Source organism: Leptodactylus fuscus, chromosome 1 (assembly GCF_031893055.1).
Source record: "Leptodactylus fuscus isolate aLepFus1 chromosome 1, aLepFus1.hap2, whole genome shotgun sequence".
Lineage (NCBI taxonomy): Eukaryota > Metazoa > Chordata > Amphibia > Anura > Leptodactylidae > Leptodactylus > Leptodactylus fuscus.
Window position 1 is genome coordinate 120,009,307 of NC_134265.1, and position 17,493 is coordinate 120,026,799.

Below are 17,493 nucleotides of genomic sequence, written 5' to 3' on the forward strand. Positions count from 1 at the left end.
GACACAGAGTTTCCCCGTGGGGTAGAATTCAGTGACATATTGTGCTAGTTTGAGCGAAGTCTGTTACATATATATCATATAGCTGATAGGCCATCTCTTGCGACCTAGCCATATTTACAGTTTATACCTGCAAGCTTTGACAAATCATAACACCACAAGCTTTGTATTCTGCAGAGTTGGCATTTGGCTTGTCATAAATTGCTCAGTAAGTGTTGTTCTCAGGAAATCATTGCACTTGTGAGGCTTAGTGAATAGATTTCAGGTTCAGACGAGGCACCATGAAGTTCTGCCTAAATGTTTGTGCGCATACAGGCGATGCTACTGTTACTCAGCATCTCGGCTTTCCTTCTCAAGAAGCTAATTAAATCCACAAGACTTGTTCTTGTTTTTAACACCGTGAATTGGTATTTCCAATGCAGCAAATCCCTGTTATGTCTCTGACTCCCACAACAAGATTACTTTTGTTGTTTGGTACCGACTGGGTATAATCTCAGATCTGAGATACAGTAAAACTAAGGTAACCGAATGCAGCAGAACATCCTCCTCTCCCATAAATAACAAACAAAAGTTCAGAGGAGAATGTCACAACTATTCCCAATAAGACTGTATTAATATATATATATTTTTTTTTAATAAAGACAGCATAAAGGTGAGAAACATATTGCTTTATTTTCAAAAAGCAAACAAATTACTGAACAACATTTTTATTTTATAGCCATAAATCCATCTTTACAATCTTGCTCTCCTGGAAAACATATAATGTGCATCTCAGGCAATAGAATCCAAGCAGTCATGGTGCGTTCTACTCAAGCCTGAAGTTTCCTCAATTTGTAGAGTCTTAAAGAAAACAAAACAAAAAAGCATAAAATAAGGATTAGAACTTGAAAATATAACTTCACTACTGTGAAACATTATACATTTACTTGACATATAATTTTGAATTTTTTTGTAAATTTTTATTTTCTGTATGTATAGAGAACGTTAGCTTTCTAAAGTGAATATTACCACCTCCAAAACTCTTATATTTCTGCCCCTCCGACCTCTCATGACGGGCTCTGTCCTTCTGACCTCTCATGACGGGCTCTGTCCCTCCGACCTCCCATGATGGGCTCTGTTCCTCCAACCTCCAATGACGGGCTCTGTCTTTCCGACCTCCCATGATGGGCTCTGTCCCTCTGACCTCCCATGATGGGCTCTGCCCCTCCGACCTCCCATGACGGGCTCTGTCCTTCTGACCTCCCATGACGGGCTCTGTCCCTCCGACCTCCCATGATGGGCTCTGTTCCTCCAACCTCCCATGACGGGCTCTGTCTTTCCGACCTCCCATGATGGGCTCTGTCCCTCTGACCTCCCATGATGGGCTCTGTTCCTCCGACCTCCCATGACGGTCTCTGTCTTTCTGACCTCCCATGATGGGCTCTGCCCCTCCGATCTCCCATGGTGGGCTTTTTCCGTGTTGATTAGGCTCGGCTGAATGAGCCTATTGAGAGGATTGGCTCCATGGCATTTACATGGCACAATCATGAACTACACTTACTGTTTTCAGTGTTCATTCTGTATATCTGCCTCCCATTGTTTTCAATCTGCTCAAAATCCATGTCAAATTCCACTGCGTTAACATACCCTTACTGTATCGGCAGCATCCCAGTGGACACTGTGAAAATGATTAGTGCTCTGTGTTTATGATATTATTGCTTTATTGTGTGAAATTTGTATATAATTTTATAAGTGTAACTGATATATTCCCCTTTAAAGGGCTGTTCCATGCAGAATGGGGGAGTTAAGGGTCAATGGTTTGGTCCAGAGAGAGTGAGGAAAGAGTGGCACATAGAATAAACATAAGCTGGAAAAGTCATCACAAGGCTTACCCCAAGTCCACAGAGGAACTACAAATTAAACTCTGTACCTTCATTCTGTGTGGAAGCTGTTGGTTGCCATTTGCATCATTTACCAATAAAGATGAGAACTGTTTCACTTGCAACCTTGTGTCTCCTGTGTCCTTACCTGTAAATGTCATCAAGGGCCCTTAAAAATCCCATCTGGCTCAGGAAACCTGTTAAAGTTTGTTTGTCAGTAGGAACATTGGTATTTAACTAATGACAGTACCTTGTAGGGTGATTTCTACACTTTCCAAAGATGCCTTTCTTATTCTGCATTGCAGGTCCAGTTTCATGAAAATCAGTTTTTATTCTTATGACAATTAGTGGAAAAGGGCTTTAGGGGTTGTTACCAGGAGCAGAGAATGAAGCCTCAGTAGGAAAAGAAATTTCCCTAAAGCCCTTTTCAGCTTATTTGCGTAGGATTAAATCCTGATTTTCTTGAAAATTAAGCTGCAATTCAGAATAAGAAAGCTATCTTTGGAAAACACAGGAGCAGCAAGGTAATGTCATTAGTTTGACAACGCTTTTCTTGCTAACAGAATACCTTTAAGACATACTGGAGAGTAAGACCACCACCAATCAAGTACCCCGCAGGCCCCCTCAGCTCTGCCTCAACCCAGGAAGTAAACTGGTGGACTTGGTTGAGTTTACTCGCCACGGTTATAAGTGCTTCTTCACCTACTACTATTCCCATTCACCATGTTCCCTCCTAGGGGTTGCTGCATAGCTCTCATTATGTGTAATTTATTATTCAGAATTGGATTAATATGCTAACATGTAGAGGATTGTTTTTTAACATTTGTAATAATATGATAGTAAAGATCATCGAATCTCACTTTGCTTTACTTGGATTAAAGGTAAACAATAACTGCATCAATGAACTGTGGCCATTCATATCTTGCGGGTCCATTATTTTCCCTGTTGGGATGCTTATGTGTTTTCAGAATTTCAAGTCACACAACTCATAGAGCAAAGCGAATCTTAGAAACTTGCATTTGTAATGGCTGTTCTGTGAATTTTGCTGCAGGATGAAGATAAGACCTGGTGTGGCTTTAATTACTACTGTAATTTGGTCACAGCAAATTTAGATGAAAGTCTGTTTATTCTTCATGTAATTCAAGGATCTTATACATTTTATCATTTTCTTAACCCTTTCATAACAAGTATTTAGGAAAATGTGCACAACTACATGTAAATCAGAGGCATGGTATGATATTTCATAAAAATATACTATCATAAAAGGCTGTTTTCTTACATAAATAGAAATTCGCTTTGAAGCCGTATTACTATTTACTGTTTAAACATATCAAAGTGAAATATCTTTAAATTGTCTAAAACTAAGCTTCCCTTTAAAGTGGATTTAGGCGCTGGAGACTTTATTCTACATTTCATAGAACAAATTGACAGAATTGTGATGACAGTAACTCGCTGGTTTCTTGTTGCCCGGCGTCTGAGAGTATAATGTGCCAGATAGGCAGACTCATGTACTGTAAGTCACTTCCTCCATTAACTAGAGACTATGGTGATATCCAGTAAAAGATGACAACAGAGGCTGCTGGAAAGGTTTCAGACTACCTTCAACCTTCCTCAAGGATCTGCTTTAATATTTAATATGTATGTCACAAGAAACAGAAAATTCACATGCTAGTCACTATGTACTGTACCTAACATATAACTTCTCAAACACCGTAGTCCACAAAATAATGCTAAATAGCATATTGTCCTTATATAGTATCAATAATGTATCCATTATGTTACATCATATGGCAATTTCATAATTACATAAACTATATGCTATAATGCCATTAGCTGTAGTAGAGCGCAGGCAAGAAATTGCACAGACCACAACTTTTACCTGTTGCTATAAACCAGGGGTCCTCAAACTTTTTAAATAGTGGGCCGGAGGCAGAGCAAATCGCACAGACATCGGGAGCGGTGCCCTCCAATAGGTAAAGTGAAGTGCGCTCCATGGCCTGGCCCGAGCTCCGCAGGAACTTCATTATAAATGCACGCCTGCTGGCGTTGTCGGCGGGGCCAGACCGAAGTGCTAGGTGGGCCGCATGTGGCCCTCGGCCCGCAGTTTGAGGACCCCTGATATAAACGATCAAAGAAGTGTTATAACGGGAGGTTTAGAGTACACATACAGGCTGATATTATTGGAAACAGTCCAGACTATAAAGAAAGATTGTTTTACCAGTTAGTACCCATTAGGCAAACAGGCTGATGTTATACAATACAAAGCCGGACTACTGCTAAAGGGTTAAGTCCAGACTAAACAGTCAGACTGCTCTTATTAGGCTTAGGCTAGTTTGTGTTACATAGCAGTACTTAGATAGACTGCTAGTATACTAGTATAGTATTATTATAGTATACTATACTGCTTCTATCTGAGATGATCCAGTCCGACTGTTGTTATGGGGGCTGCTTCATCATTTAGAACTACATCAAGCTTTCATAGGGGTAGTCCACATTACATAAAGAGACTGCTGTTAAAGACTACCTAGCAAGTCTATTGTTATGGGAGAAGATCTAGACTACTGTTATAATTGTTATATTGCAAAGAGTCAGATTGTGGTTTATGGGAATGGTCCAAACTAGATTGTCAGACTACTTGTATATGGGACACTGTCAGAAAAAGCAAATAAAAGTATACATCAATTTTGCGTATTGGGGGGTTTCCTTGTTATTTATTAAATTCATTTAACCTACATTAGAACCTACAAAGTCAATAATGCCTTGCAATCTTAGCATAGTATTTTACAATCTACTATACATTGCTGAGCGCAACAGTAAGTAAGCACCCTGGCTAAATTAACATACAATAAAACTAATGTAACTGAATAGGACACGGACTTTTCTTTTAATGTAACGGAAACTACAGAATAGAAGCTAATGAGGGGGAAAAATGAAAAACTAGAATAAAGAGGAATATATAGTAGGGTACAGAAGGAATGCATAAAAACTCCAGGCTTCAAATGTCAGCTCGACTTGGCATTCATGTAAATGGCAAAGGACAGTAAATGAATGATGAGAATGGAGAATGGAGTAGCTGCATATCATGGAACGGGTAAATGAAACCTGCTTAAATTACTTATATGGATAACCAACCTACATCTCGCTGATCCCAGGAGCTATAGAACTAAAGATCCTTTCAAACTATGTAGACTGAAAGGCGATAAATAGGTTTTATAAATCACAGATTTCTATTTATTTTTACCATATAAGAAATGCCATATAAAGTTGAAAGGAAAAAGTTGAAAATCTGTTGGCAAGCGATGGCTCCCAACTATTTATTTTCTACTGTAGATTCACAGAAATGAGTGTGACATTTTGTTCCAGAACCCTATCAATCTAATATACATCGGATGCATTTTATTGCTCATTCAGTATTTGGGTGTATGCAAGTCCTGTAGAAGCTTGTGCCAAGTACGTGAACTCAATGTTGGCTAATGAGGCATGCACGATGGCTTTTGTCAGCCTGCTGCAGATAATGAACAGATGTAATGAGATGGACAAGAAATGGAAATATCAGTCAGGTGAGACATAAAATCACTTTCTAACAGAAACAAATATTTCTTCAAAACCAAAAGCTGATGCCCCTTGGTTCTCAATATATCTGTTTTCAATATGTTAGCTTTCATTGCTTAACAACTTAAGAAATAGGTCTAAATTGACACTTCCTTCCCCCTAAGACATCTAGCTAAAATGTAATATATGTAGTTAGATAGATTACTAAATCTTCAGTTATAATTTGATGGCAGTGAAGTAAAGTCCCTCTGAGGCTAAGACCCCACACAGATGTTTAGCAAAAGCTGCGTTTTTTTCTGTTGTAGACTTTTTCTGCGTATTTTTGCGCCAAAACCAGAAGTGAATTTAGCAGAAGGGAGAATTATAAGTGCTTAATCTATATTTTCCATTCCTGTTGGCGTTGGCTCAAAAATAGTACAACACAATCTGCAACACAAAAAGCAGCTTAGGGTAGCTTCACACTGCTTTGTAAGTGTATTGTTCCGATCTGTCAAAGGATCAGAACAATGGACATTTACTTTTGCGAGATGCTATACTAGATGCTAGACAGATACTATATGGACATAATGGGAGGGATTTATCAAGACCAATGTATTGTAATTAATGTAATGTCTTGATAATTCCTGAACCAGCAGAGGATTTGTCTAGACATACCACTCTCCTGGTATGTCTATCTTAGTACATTTATGTATCTCCGATGAAATAACAATTCTGAAGCGTTTTAACATCCCTCCTGGAAATGGTAAATAAATGTACAACAGGGTATTACCATTTCTATTGTCAAAGGGGTGTGTCCTTATGCAATCTGATACTGTCAGCATTGATTGGATCATGTCACAGTGTGCCGGGTCACATCTACAACAGGTAACACCCAGTTATCAATTTGTTCATAAATTTCTGGGAGGAATAACAGAAGCGGAAGTCTAATAAAAGATGATTCAGTGTTATACCACAGGGAGTAACATTACATCCAAAAACAGAAAACGGTAGTGATAAGTTCTCTGGAACTATACATGGTCCTCTATTAGTTGCATGAATACCTTTGACCAAGCAATGCAACCTATTCAGGGAAGCAAAAGGAGGATGAGTGTGATCCAGAGTATGATGAGAATCTATAGCAAAGGCTCTTAATGGGTAACAGGCTTATATGATTCCTGAGACAGACTTATTAGAATGAAACATGTACCATAGAAGATACAATACTGGAGCTACAAATCCACAATAGAGAGATTCCAGCACTATGACTATCTGTAAAACAGGATTTCATTGGAACTTGAATTAAAATCAAACAGAACAAACTACTGTTTCTTTTTGAGCTTTTCATATCTCTTATCCATAGGATTAGGATTGTGAGACACTCAAAATGCATCAGAAGTATTTTTTGTATGCGATTTGCTTAAACCTCTCTATTCAGAATCTGATATTCTCTCCATAATCTTTTCTATGTAGCAAGAACAGTATCATGAAGATAATCATAGTGTATGTTCGATCATGAAGATAGAATATGAACAAACATATATGTCTTCTATATACAAGAGCTTATAGTGAATTAAGTTTATTTAATAGGATATACTCAAGAGTCACGACACCAGCTGCATGGATTGCAATTGTCTACTGTTAGTACTTAAAGGGTTTCTCCAATATTACAAAAACATGGATGCTTTCTTGCATAGAGAGTCCACAATTTATTTATGGCACTGTGGCTCAGCCTTATTCGCTTTAATGGAGCTGAATTTCATATTAGATACAACCTGTGGTCAGGTTTAGACCTGTTTCTAGTAGAAAGCAGTTAATTTTTTTCTAAGGGCGGGTTCACATCTGCACCGGTCTTCGCTTTAGCCAATCCGGGGGATTTCCGTCTTCTGCCCGAAGAAACTGGACAGAGGTCGGAAACCCGGCGATGAGTTTTCAAACCCATTCACTTGAAACAACCGTGTGCGTCTTCTGCCTGTCCGTGGTGAAACCGTTTTTTTTTAAGCCGGACACAAAGTCGGACATGCAGGACTTTGTGTCCAGTTAAAAAAAACAGTTTCGCTGCGGAGAGGCACAAGACACACATGGGCGGTCACTTTGCAAACCCATTCAAGTGATTAGGTTTGAAAACTGACCGCAGGGTTTCCGTCACCTTTCCAGCTTCTCAGGGCAGAAGACAGAAATCTGCTGGATTTGCTAAACAGGAAACCAGGTGCAGATATGAACCCGCCCTAATAGTGGACACATCCATTAAAGGTGTTATACTTTAAGATTCCCTAAGATCCTATAAGATTAGAAAATATGTCCACTTTCTTTCACAAAAAGCTTCCTTTTCTCAGGCAATAATATCATGTCTGTTGGTCAGATGGCCATGCTACAGCTCAGTCCTATTCAAATGAATGGGATTATGGTGCTTAATGTCTGTATGCATGTACAGTTCTTGGACAAGGAATCTATACATTGCTTTGTATATGTTCCTAAATCCAATAGGTGGCAATAGCGTGTTTACCTGTGATTTGCTTCTCTAAAGATGTACTACATGTAGAAAAACTTAAATAGACAACTGGATGTTACTAGACAGGTATGCAACCCCAAGTTATACACTATCCAATCAATGCTGACAGTGCCTGACTAAATAATAATAACTTAATTTATATAACGTGAACATATACTGCAGCTATATAGAGACACTCCCCTTTGACAAGGGGAATAGTACTGCCCACTTGTCAACATATTTATAATTAGACAACATAACTGCACAATGTAAAGCTGTGCAATTATTCACTAAAACAGGCAAGCCTGAAGTGGGGGGAGGTACCCCTTAGGCTGCATTCACACTGAGTAACGCTGGCGTTTTTTGTGCTTATTTTTGCACATAGTGCCGCGTTAGCGCCGCGTTAACGCCACGCTATTTTGCGGTGGCGTTGACCGGCGCAAACACGGCGTATACGCGGCGTTAACGTGGCGCTATGTGCAAAAATAAGCACAAAAAACGCCAGCGTTACTCAGTGTGAATGCAGCCTTAGGTGTATTTATAACAATGTATTACATGTAATTATTAGGCAGGTAATACATTCTACATGTTATTTAGGTGGGTTTTCTATATAGATTTACCTTGTTCTTCATCAATTTTACGTAAATATTTCCTCATTATGCTATTTACATCATCTTCTTTGCCTTCTGCTTCAGGTCTTTTATTTTCTTGTGAGACTTCTGATGTGACCGACTTCCCTGAGTAACCTTCTCCATCAACTCGTTGTACACGGGGCCTACTTTTAATACTATCTGCACTTTTGCAGGATATAACAGAACTAGTAGATGATGAGGAATCAGACAGGTTTCCCAAATCTTCTCCAATACTGGAACTTTTCTTTAAAACACTTTTTAATCCCCCTGTGGAAAGAGTTGGTTCATGTGATGGGAGATCACCAAAGTGAACACTAAGCGGCCGTTGACCATCTCTTCTGGACGCTTTGGACAAACTTTGGGTTGAGTCAGACCTTCTAAGAGCCGGAAGGATGTCATCAGAATCATCCTTAGTTTTCCTTTCAAAACTTAGACTAGGCACTTTCCAGTTTGATAAACTTTCCTCATTTCCAATATCGGATACATTTGAAAAACTTCTGTTTTGGAAAACAAGCGGCTGCTTCCCAAAATCATTTTCAGCAGCTTCCTCTAGTGGTGTTTCAAGGCACTGTCTCCATGGCCTTAGTCTTAAGGAAGAAGTAGAAACTTCTGCTCCTAATTCTGAAGATGCTTGCCTATAACCTATATTATGTGCTGGATTATTAAGAGATTCACAAGAACCAAACCTTGCCATGCGTTTAACAGCAGGTGACAATGTTGGGTCTGTTTTTTCAGAGGGCAAGCAACGAAGGCTCGATGAACGTGTTAATCCTTGACCTGGTTTTTCATCGGAAAGCTTGCTCAGAGCGACTGAAAAATCTTCCTCATCATCATTAAGCCGTGTGCATCTTCTGAGAGAAGAAGCCCCAGTTGTCCGGTAAATAGGCAGTGAAGATGTGTCCTCAATAACTATGGATGACTGATCTTTCTCAGAGGCCCTTTTCTTTCTCACTTCATCTAGAAACTCAGACAGAGCAGATGAGGAACGTGAAAGCTTTTCTTCAACCGGTGAAGCTCGCCTTCTACCAAGTGTTGGAGTTGTATTTCCAGTGTTAGGCACTGGACTTGTGTTCTCCTTTTCTGAGAATAAAACATTTTTTCCATAAGTTTTTGACCCCGAACTCAAGGAAGAACTTGGTCGACTTTCATCCTGATCCTTAATATCTTTTTGCCTGAAACAAAAACATAAAAAACTTACGATATAAACTTTTGTTAAACATATGGTAATAAGGCAGTAGGCACCGCTATTATACACAACTGATTATTGTCTGGTATACTGCACTAAATTTATATGAAAGTTCCCATTACCGTCACCATCCCTTGCATCATTTACAGGGGGTATCCTTGTATTAGGAACCCTAAAACCTGCTTTACTGTTGGAAACAAAATTCCCCAAAATTGGCAGTATGCAAAGCTGTAGAGACGTATTATTTATACTACTATGGATCTGCAGTAATGCGCCTTCAGTTTACTGGAGTTAACGTGTATATTAACATTGACTGGATGGCTTAAAATATCTGTCTTTCTAGAAAGATAGCTTTGAAAGTTGGTCATCACTATTTTCCTTTATGTAGGAACTTTATGTAGTCGTATAATATTGCTTATTGGCATTGAACTATATTGGTGGAGTGGACAAGAATAACCGCGCTTCTTCCGGATCTTTGGATAAGCAGATTTAACGTCACGGGTGCATATATATTCTTTGCGGTAAACCGAGTATATCTGGCAGCGTTAACCTTGGATGACCACAGGTCGGTAGGAATGCACAGGTAACTATTGGATAAACCAATAGATAATAGTTGAACGAGCTCACTCAGGACTGAAATGATTGCTTCTATGAACAGATAAGTATTTATCCATTATTTCAGATGACACGTTTTGGGGTATAGGAGTCGCACAAGATGCTCCACCCCTTCATCAGATCTTGGTTTTTCAGCTGAACAGTATGCAGTCACAAGTTGGTCGTACACATTAGTCTGACTCTTATGCCTTTTTATGACATCCACACAGTGATAAGATAGCTATTAAACATGATGGCACATATGACCAATATATGCTCTCATGTGTATAATATTGTGACTTCAAGTATTAGCAGCTTCTAAGATCTACATAGCACATTATTGCCATTATTAACAAGGTCTATTTCAAGCAAATATATGTACTATTACATTTTGAAACGTTAAGTGATTTTATTCATCTTTATTACAGTCTGGCGGTGGCCATATTTGAGGTGGTTTAGATAATCTTAAGGGTGGTGACAAGCTTTTATAACCTGGCATTAAAATGAATTGCCTTGCTTTAAGACTGCAGTGGACTCTATCAAGTGTCATTATATGTAATGAGAATATATCACAGGACATTTTATAGAATGACACCACTAACAAGAGCTATGCAGGTGTTATTATATTAGATCCACTATTTTATCACACCATTACCATTAATTATCGGTGCACTGGTGATTCTGTGATATCTGAACCTTAGTTATAGAAGAACAGCTTGGAAGACTCTATAGGGAAGATTATTATAGGATTGTGACTTTAAATCACGACCTATAATGTCCTCCTATAATGCCACACAGCCCAAGAACACAGTGCAATGATATTTCTTTTTTTAAATGAACTTACATATTGTGTATCTCATCCAGACAATAACTCATGGGCATGTAGTACATTCAAATCATCATATTGTACTTTCGGCATCCTATTGCTTAGTTTAAAGGGATTCTATAATTAGAATCCCTTTTTTCAGACTTACCATGTCGGAATAGCCTTAAAGAAAGGCTAGTCTTGCCCTACCTTTAGAAGTCTTCTCTGCGCTGCCGTTTCGGTGATAATCACGGTTTTCACCATATGCAAATGAGTCTCCAGGCAAAACGGGGGGCAGTCCGCCTGTACTCAAATAGCACTGGGGGCGTCCCCTGTGCTGCCTGCAGACTCTCCAGCGATGCCCTCCATCTTCTCGATACCGCCTCTTCTCTGCGTCTTCAACTGACAGCGCCAACTGCACATGTGCAAGGGCCATTTTCCTGTAGCCTCTTATGTGATTGTCCATTTGGCCACAGGAAAATGGGCGAAGCACATGCGCAGTCGGCGCTTTCGGTTGAAGATGCGGAGAAGAGGTGGTCTCGAGAAAAAGATGGAGCGTGTCACTGGAGAGTCTGCAGGCAGCACAGGGAATGCCCCCAGTGCTGTTTGAGCGCATGGGGACCATCCCCAGTGTTGTCTGGAGACTCATTTGCATACGGTGAAAACTGAGAATATCACCGGAATGGCAGCAAGGAGAAGACTGCTAAAGATAGGGGAAGAATAGCCTCTGTTAAGGCTATTCTGATGTGGTGGGCCTGAATAATGGGATTCTAATGATAGAATCCCTTTAACTTAAATCTAAGCTGTGTTCTGAATATTTGAATATGTAGCGGGGAGTATTCTGTGACCAGTAACTTAGCTTCCATAAAAACAAAAGGATTGGCCTTGTAAAATTCCACATAGTCAACCCTTCTTATTCCAGAAATCATCTGTCAAGGAAAAGTCAGGGCACCCCTACACACATCAGATGGCACATTCACAATTGGTGGGTCCGGCCTTAATAATCTAAAATTGATGAGGTTTTTTTTGGATTTTATTTTTATTTTGTCACTGTCGGTTAAAATTATTAGCTAGATGGATTGAGTTTCTAATGTTCTTTGATGTATTTTTTTTAAACCTTGCAAAAATGCTGTGAAAAAGATTGTAAGAAGTGTTTATCATAATTTATTTCTAACTATTTTCTTTTAGGGCTGAATATGAAATGAAAAATGAGTTACAATCTGCAAGTGGAATGAAGTAGGTTTATGAAAATCAGCCAAGAATGGCACGCTAGAAACCAAATGCACACATTTTCATGAGAAAGAAAACAAATTCTCCAGCTGGATTTTCTGTAGAATAGAGAGATACAACATAAGCTGATCAAGGAACATAAAGAACATGTTCGCTTCCAGTTGGATTTTCAAGGAAGCTAAGTGTAATCTGGTTTACCTTCACCATGTACAAAAATAACATATTTATTTGCCTGGGTGAAAATGATAGTTTCTTGTGGATGGCTTTTCTCTCTTCACATTGTCAATATAAGATAATTGGTATAATAGTTGAAGAGAGAATTCTTATGGATGAGGATTGTGGTTTTCTAAATGTGATCATTCTTGACTTAATCTCTTTGAAATACCAAGCAATAGCACTGTTCAGACAGTCTACATTGGCTGTTTAATGTACTTTAGGTAATTTAGATAAATTAGATGTATGGCAGATAATTGGGGAAAAAAAATCTTTGCTATGACTGTAGGTTTCAGTTATAGGTATGAAGAACAACTGAAAAGGAGGGTGCTGCATCCAGCAACTTATAAAAGCACTTGGTTACCTTTGATGCTGATGTTTTGTAACCGTTCATCTGCCCACCCCTTTGTAAATCTTATACTGATGTCCTATCCTTAGAGCAGGCCACCAATGTTACCCACTGAAAGACCCGTATTTACCGTTATCTTTAACAAATGACTAAAACTATAAAGCAGCTTTTCCCATTTATTGGATTACTTAGAATTTTATTGTTGATTTTCTGGAAGACAACAACAAGAGCTGTCACTTTAACAGCTTCTTAGGAAGTTAAGAATGTTCAGGTGTTCTTCAAAAATAAAGGTTATGCTCCATGGTTAAGTTAACCTTTTCTCCATTTGCCACACACACTGTCCCCAAGCAGCCAACTCTTAGCCCAAGTCATAAATAACCTTTTGTCCCCTTTGTCTTGTTTTGAAACTTTCTAAAATTTACTTTTACTTGGATGGAAAAGACCAAAACAATCAAATATACAGTAGGCTGGGTCTACACTTTGATTTTGGCTGCAATATTCATCACCTTGCAATGTTTCAAGTATAATTGAATAGGGTCACATTGCTCAATTTCTTTGCAATGTAACCCCATTCCCTTACTTATGATGTCACGGATTGACACAGAGCTCTTTGACTGTAATCAACATGTAGCTTCAATCTAAGCAGGAAGAATGTTAAAGCTAAAACTTTGTCTGAGAGGTTTGTGTAACGTCATGTTCTGCATTTCAAATGGTCAATCAGGAAGGCTGAGAGACAACCAGAGTATCTCAGCCCATAGACCAGATATTCACAACCAGAGTTCTGCTGCACCAAGGGGTGCCAAGGAAACCCACCAGTGTTGCCCAGCAATCCTATGAAAAGATGGCTGCATGTTGCCATTCAACTAACGGTTAAATACAGTTTCCTATGATGTCTGTGGCTCATTGCATACCTGCTACATCAAGCCATAGACCAAAGGAAGACAGCATGAGGAACCAGCAGAGGAACAAGCATAGGTATGTGCTACTGTTTCTTATTTATATGGCACAACTGACCACTATGGAACATTAATTTTTTTTTGTCTGGGGGCCATTGGGGAGCATTATTATTTGCCTGGGGGCCACCGGGCAGCATTGCTTTTTGTTTGGGAGCCACTGGGAGAATTATTACTTGTCTGGAGGCCATTTGGGTGCCTTATTACTTGCCTGGCAGCCACTGAGAAGAATTACTTCTTGTCTGGGGGTCTGATGTTAAAAGATTAATTTTTATATTTTCTGAATAAATAACTTGTAAAGTTTCAGCTTAGCTACTTTCTGTTCATGGCATCATTAGGCATGATGTTAAAAGATTAATTTTTATATTTTCTGAATAGGGGAGATTGTGTGAATGCACCCTCCAAAATATACTATCCTATGCATCCCAAACACTGTTGTATTACAGGTAAATCAGAAAAATGCATGTAGTTTTCATGCAGTTTTTTGTGAGGTTTTCTAATCTAAAGAGAAACAGATTTACAGTTATTACTTTTGTAAATTGAAAAAAATGTGTTAAAAACAAATCAGAACTGAGACTTTGTCTTTTGGCAAACATTATTTGGTATGGGTGTCCCAAGGAGATTTTTTGTCTATGGGTGCTCCGAGTCTGAAACGGTTGTAAAACTATACTATGGAATGGTGGATGCAAGAAGAGAAATAAGATTTTGTGAGTACAATTAACGTGTGTTCCGGCCTGGATTTGTCACCTATTCACTTGAATGGTATTTCATGCTAGATCAGGATATCCAACAGGTAGTACTCTCACAGATTATTCCTCCACAGTCACAAGTCTATGACATGGAAGTAAACAGCCAAGTGGGGCTATTGAGTGTCCCAATAGTCATATCCCACCAATCTAGTATTCATTACCTATCTAGTTTATAAGTAGTGAAAAATTCTCGCCATAATAATAAACTAATCTTGTTAGGCTTATATATATACTGTAGGCTGCAATGTAGGCTTAGTTTGTTCTTTCTATACTTTTTTCTTAAAACAGAGGTAAATTTGTAAAGAAACAATATATTTTAGTTTTATGTTAGTTTCCCTATTCTTCACACTTCTAATGTGTTCCTATATATTTCCTATGTGGGGTTAACGCCTTTTTAGGGAAATACATATAGCTGCATTTGTCATGCAGGTCCTGACTGATGGCAAAGGAGAAATAACTTGTAAAGTTTCAGCTTAGATACTTTCTGTTCATGGCATCATTAGGCATTTGTCAACAAAGTCTTAAAGTCTAAACAGGGAAATTGCATTTCAAGCCTCGCAAATCATTTTCCCTGAGAAATAACTCTGAGCGTGCACATGGCTTCTCTTGATTTCTTCACAGAGGATGGATATTTATGATGATTCCCTAGCTATAAAAGTGTAAGGCCTCCATGAATACATCCAACATTGTTCACCTTTCACTGATCTTCACATCCAGAGTCATTTACAGTGCAGCAGAGTCTTGGCATGCATTTACACTTCACAAGAAATGCTTCAGATGGGAAATTTACCATTCAAGTAAGTATCAAGACAATTTATCACTTGCCATAAAGAATCGTTAGGACTGCAATTATTGAGTTTGATAATTACAATGTTAACTATGATTATTTTTGAGATGGCATGAGAGGGGTACCCAGCCTTTCTGTGAAAGCTTTCCTGTTCTGGATGTGATTCCATAGCACAAATCCAATCTGACAGTAGAAATGATCATTTGTGTGTCCCACAAAATACTTAACACTTACCATTTTCATCTACTACATTTGGATAACCTTTCACTATAGTAATATATAATAACATATTGATGCTACTACTGTTTTGTTTATTGTGGTAGGAATAAAATAGCATGCAAGTAAAATCTACAATAAATGACTAATGGGGCCAGCTATTGTAAGTCAGTTCCATAGTAGAGCACTATATACGCATGACCACCACTTCTTATAAATGGGAGGATGCCTATTTTTGTGATTATTGATGGTCCTATTGCTTTGATATTTACATCCTGTGGATAGGTGATATTAGTTTTCAGTCCTTTTAAAGACAAGTTTAAATTGTGTTTTATGGTACCACACAATGAAGCACAACAAAAAGTTGCAGAGAAGAAAAACTGTAAAATGACAATATCAGTGACTGCATATAAATGTTCCAGAGTTCTACAGTGGATTCTCCCCCACTAAAACTGAAGTGGAATAAATAAGAGAAAATATTAAAACTTGCATGATACAAAATGATGAAAAACAAATAGAAGAAAAAAACAATATGATAAATTTTTTTTACCGTAAACTGTGAACACTAAGTGTATCAGATGTCGATTGCCTTGACTGGCGCCCACAAACACTGCTTCCTGTGGGTGATGCCCAGCTGGCTGATGAGCCAACCCAGGATCGGACACTCTCTGTTTTCCCAAAACTCATTACTGAACCTATGGTTGACTGATTATCTCTGTGAAGACAAGATATTGAAACACAGAATAACTTGAGCTGTACAATAAAGTATTATTTTCATTGCAATGTTAGGGTGTCTTTTTTTTTTTTTTTTTAATACCGTAGCTAGAGTTTAAAATCTATGAAGCACATGAACATGTACCATATGAAAATAAGTACACCAGAGTATGATCATAAAATGAATTCAGATGTGGACTGAGGTTAACCATACACAGTGGAGTCCAGCCTTGGTAATTGCCTGGATCTACCACTAATTGTGAAGCTGCACCTGCACTTGCAAATTAAACCATTGCTTGTAGATGTGCAGAAGGGCAATTAATGGGGCGCTCCGAGTCCATTTAAAAAAATAAATCTGTATAGGTTGAAAATAATAAACAGTGCATACTCGGTCAAGGATCCACTAGAAAATCTTCATTCAGTCTGTTGATATTCTGCCCACATATGACTGCATCGGTCAATCAGTGTATAAACAGTAATGCCCCATTTAGGGATGGTCCATTTAGAGATGTCCCATGTGAATGAAGCATCACTGCTCAGCCACCAACTGTATAGGCCAAATGATCAGGAATACCGGGATCCAAACAGAGACAAATGAAAGTCAAATGAAATGGTGAATATGCAGAGATTCCTCTAATTTATTTCTACAACAAAATGCTTGTCTTTTACAAAGAGTAGAGTCATTATATCCTCAGTAGCAAGAGCCTCTTTGATATTCTTTTATAACATGTTATGCCTTAATACAAATAGTAGGTTTGCCATGCTATGCCACACACATGTTTTTACAGTGTTTTATTAATAACCACCAATAGCCACCCAATAATTCACCCATCTTTATATCAGTGACCAATAACCAGACATTTTGGAGAATGTGACATGTCCAGCATCAGCACCACACAGAACATACCGTGTCTCTCTTGGGAGCTCAGTAACTGGAAATATCTGTAATACCATGGAGCACTTGCCACTTGTCAATTCATGAAACTTCTGATGTTCTAGAACTGACCCTTTCTACTCACATTAGATAAAAGTCAACCACAAACGCTGATTTTGGCCATGTTGGTGGACCTTCATTACAATAATAAAATGTGAAGGATGTGATAGCTGACAGTGACTTTTTTCTGCCAAAAATGTGATATGTATCAGTTTAACTAAAACTAAGTGTATTCCGCTAGTCGCTGGCTACTACG

General features: G+C 38.6%; 1 protein-coding gene across 1 annotated transcript in view; it reads right to left on the reverse strand.

Moving 5' to 3' along the window:
- Positions 1–650: 650 nt before the first annotated feature.
- The window catches only part of MYO18B (myosin XVIIIB), a 456,489-nt gene continuing 439,646 nt past the window's right edge, over positions 651–17,493 (reverse strand). Inside the window, exons 42-44 of the mRNA XM_075276574.1 lie at positions 16,140–16,304; positions 8,496–9,679; positions 651–837 (exon numbers count right to left, since the gene is read on the reverse strand). Of these exons, the coding sequence (XP_075132675.1) occupies positions 824–837; positions 8,496–9,679; positions 16,140–16,304 (1,363 nt within the window). The 3' untranslated portion in view covers positions 651–823. The remainder of the gene's footprint in view (positions 838–8,495; positions 9,680–16,139; positions 16,305–17,493) is intronic.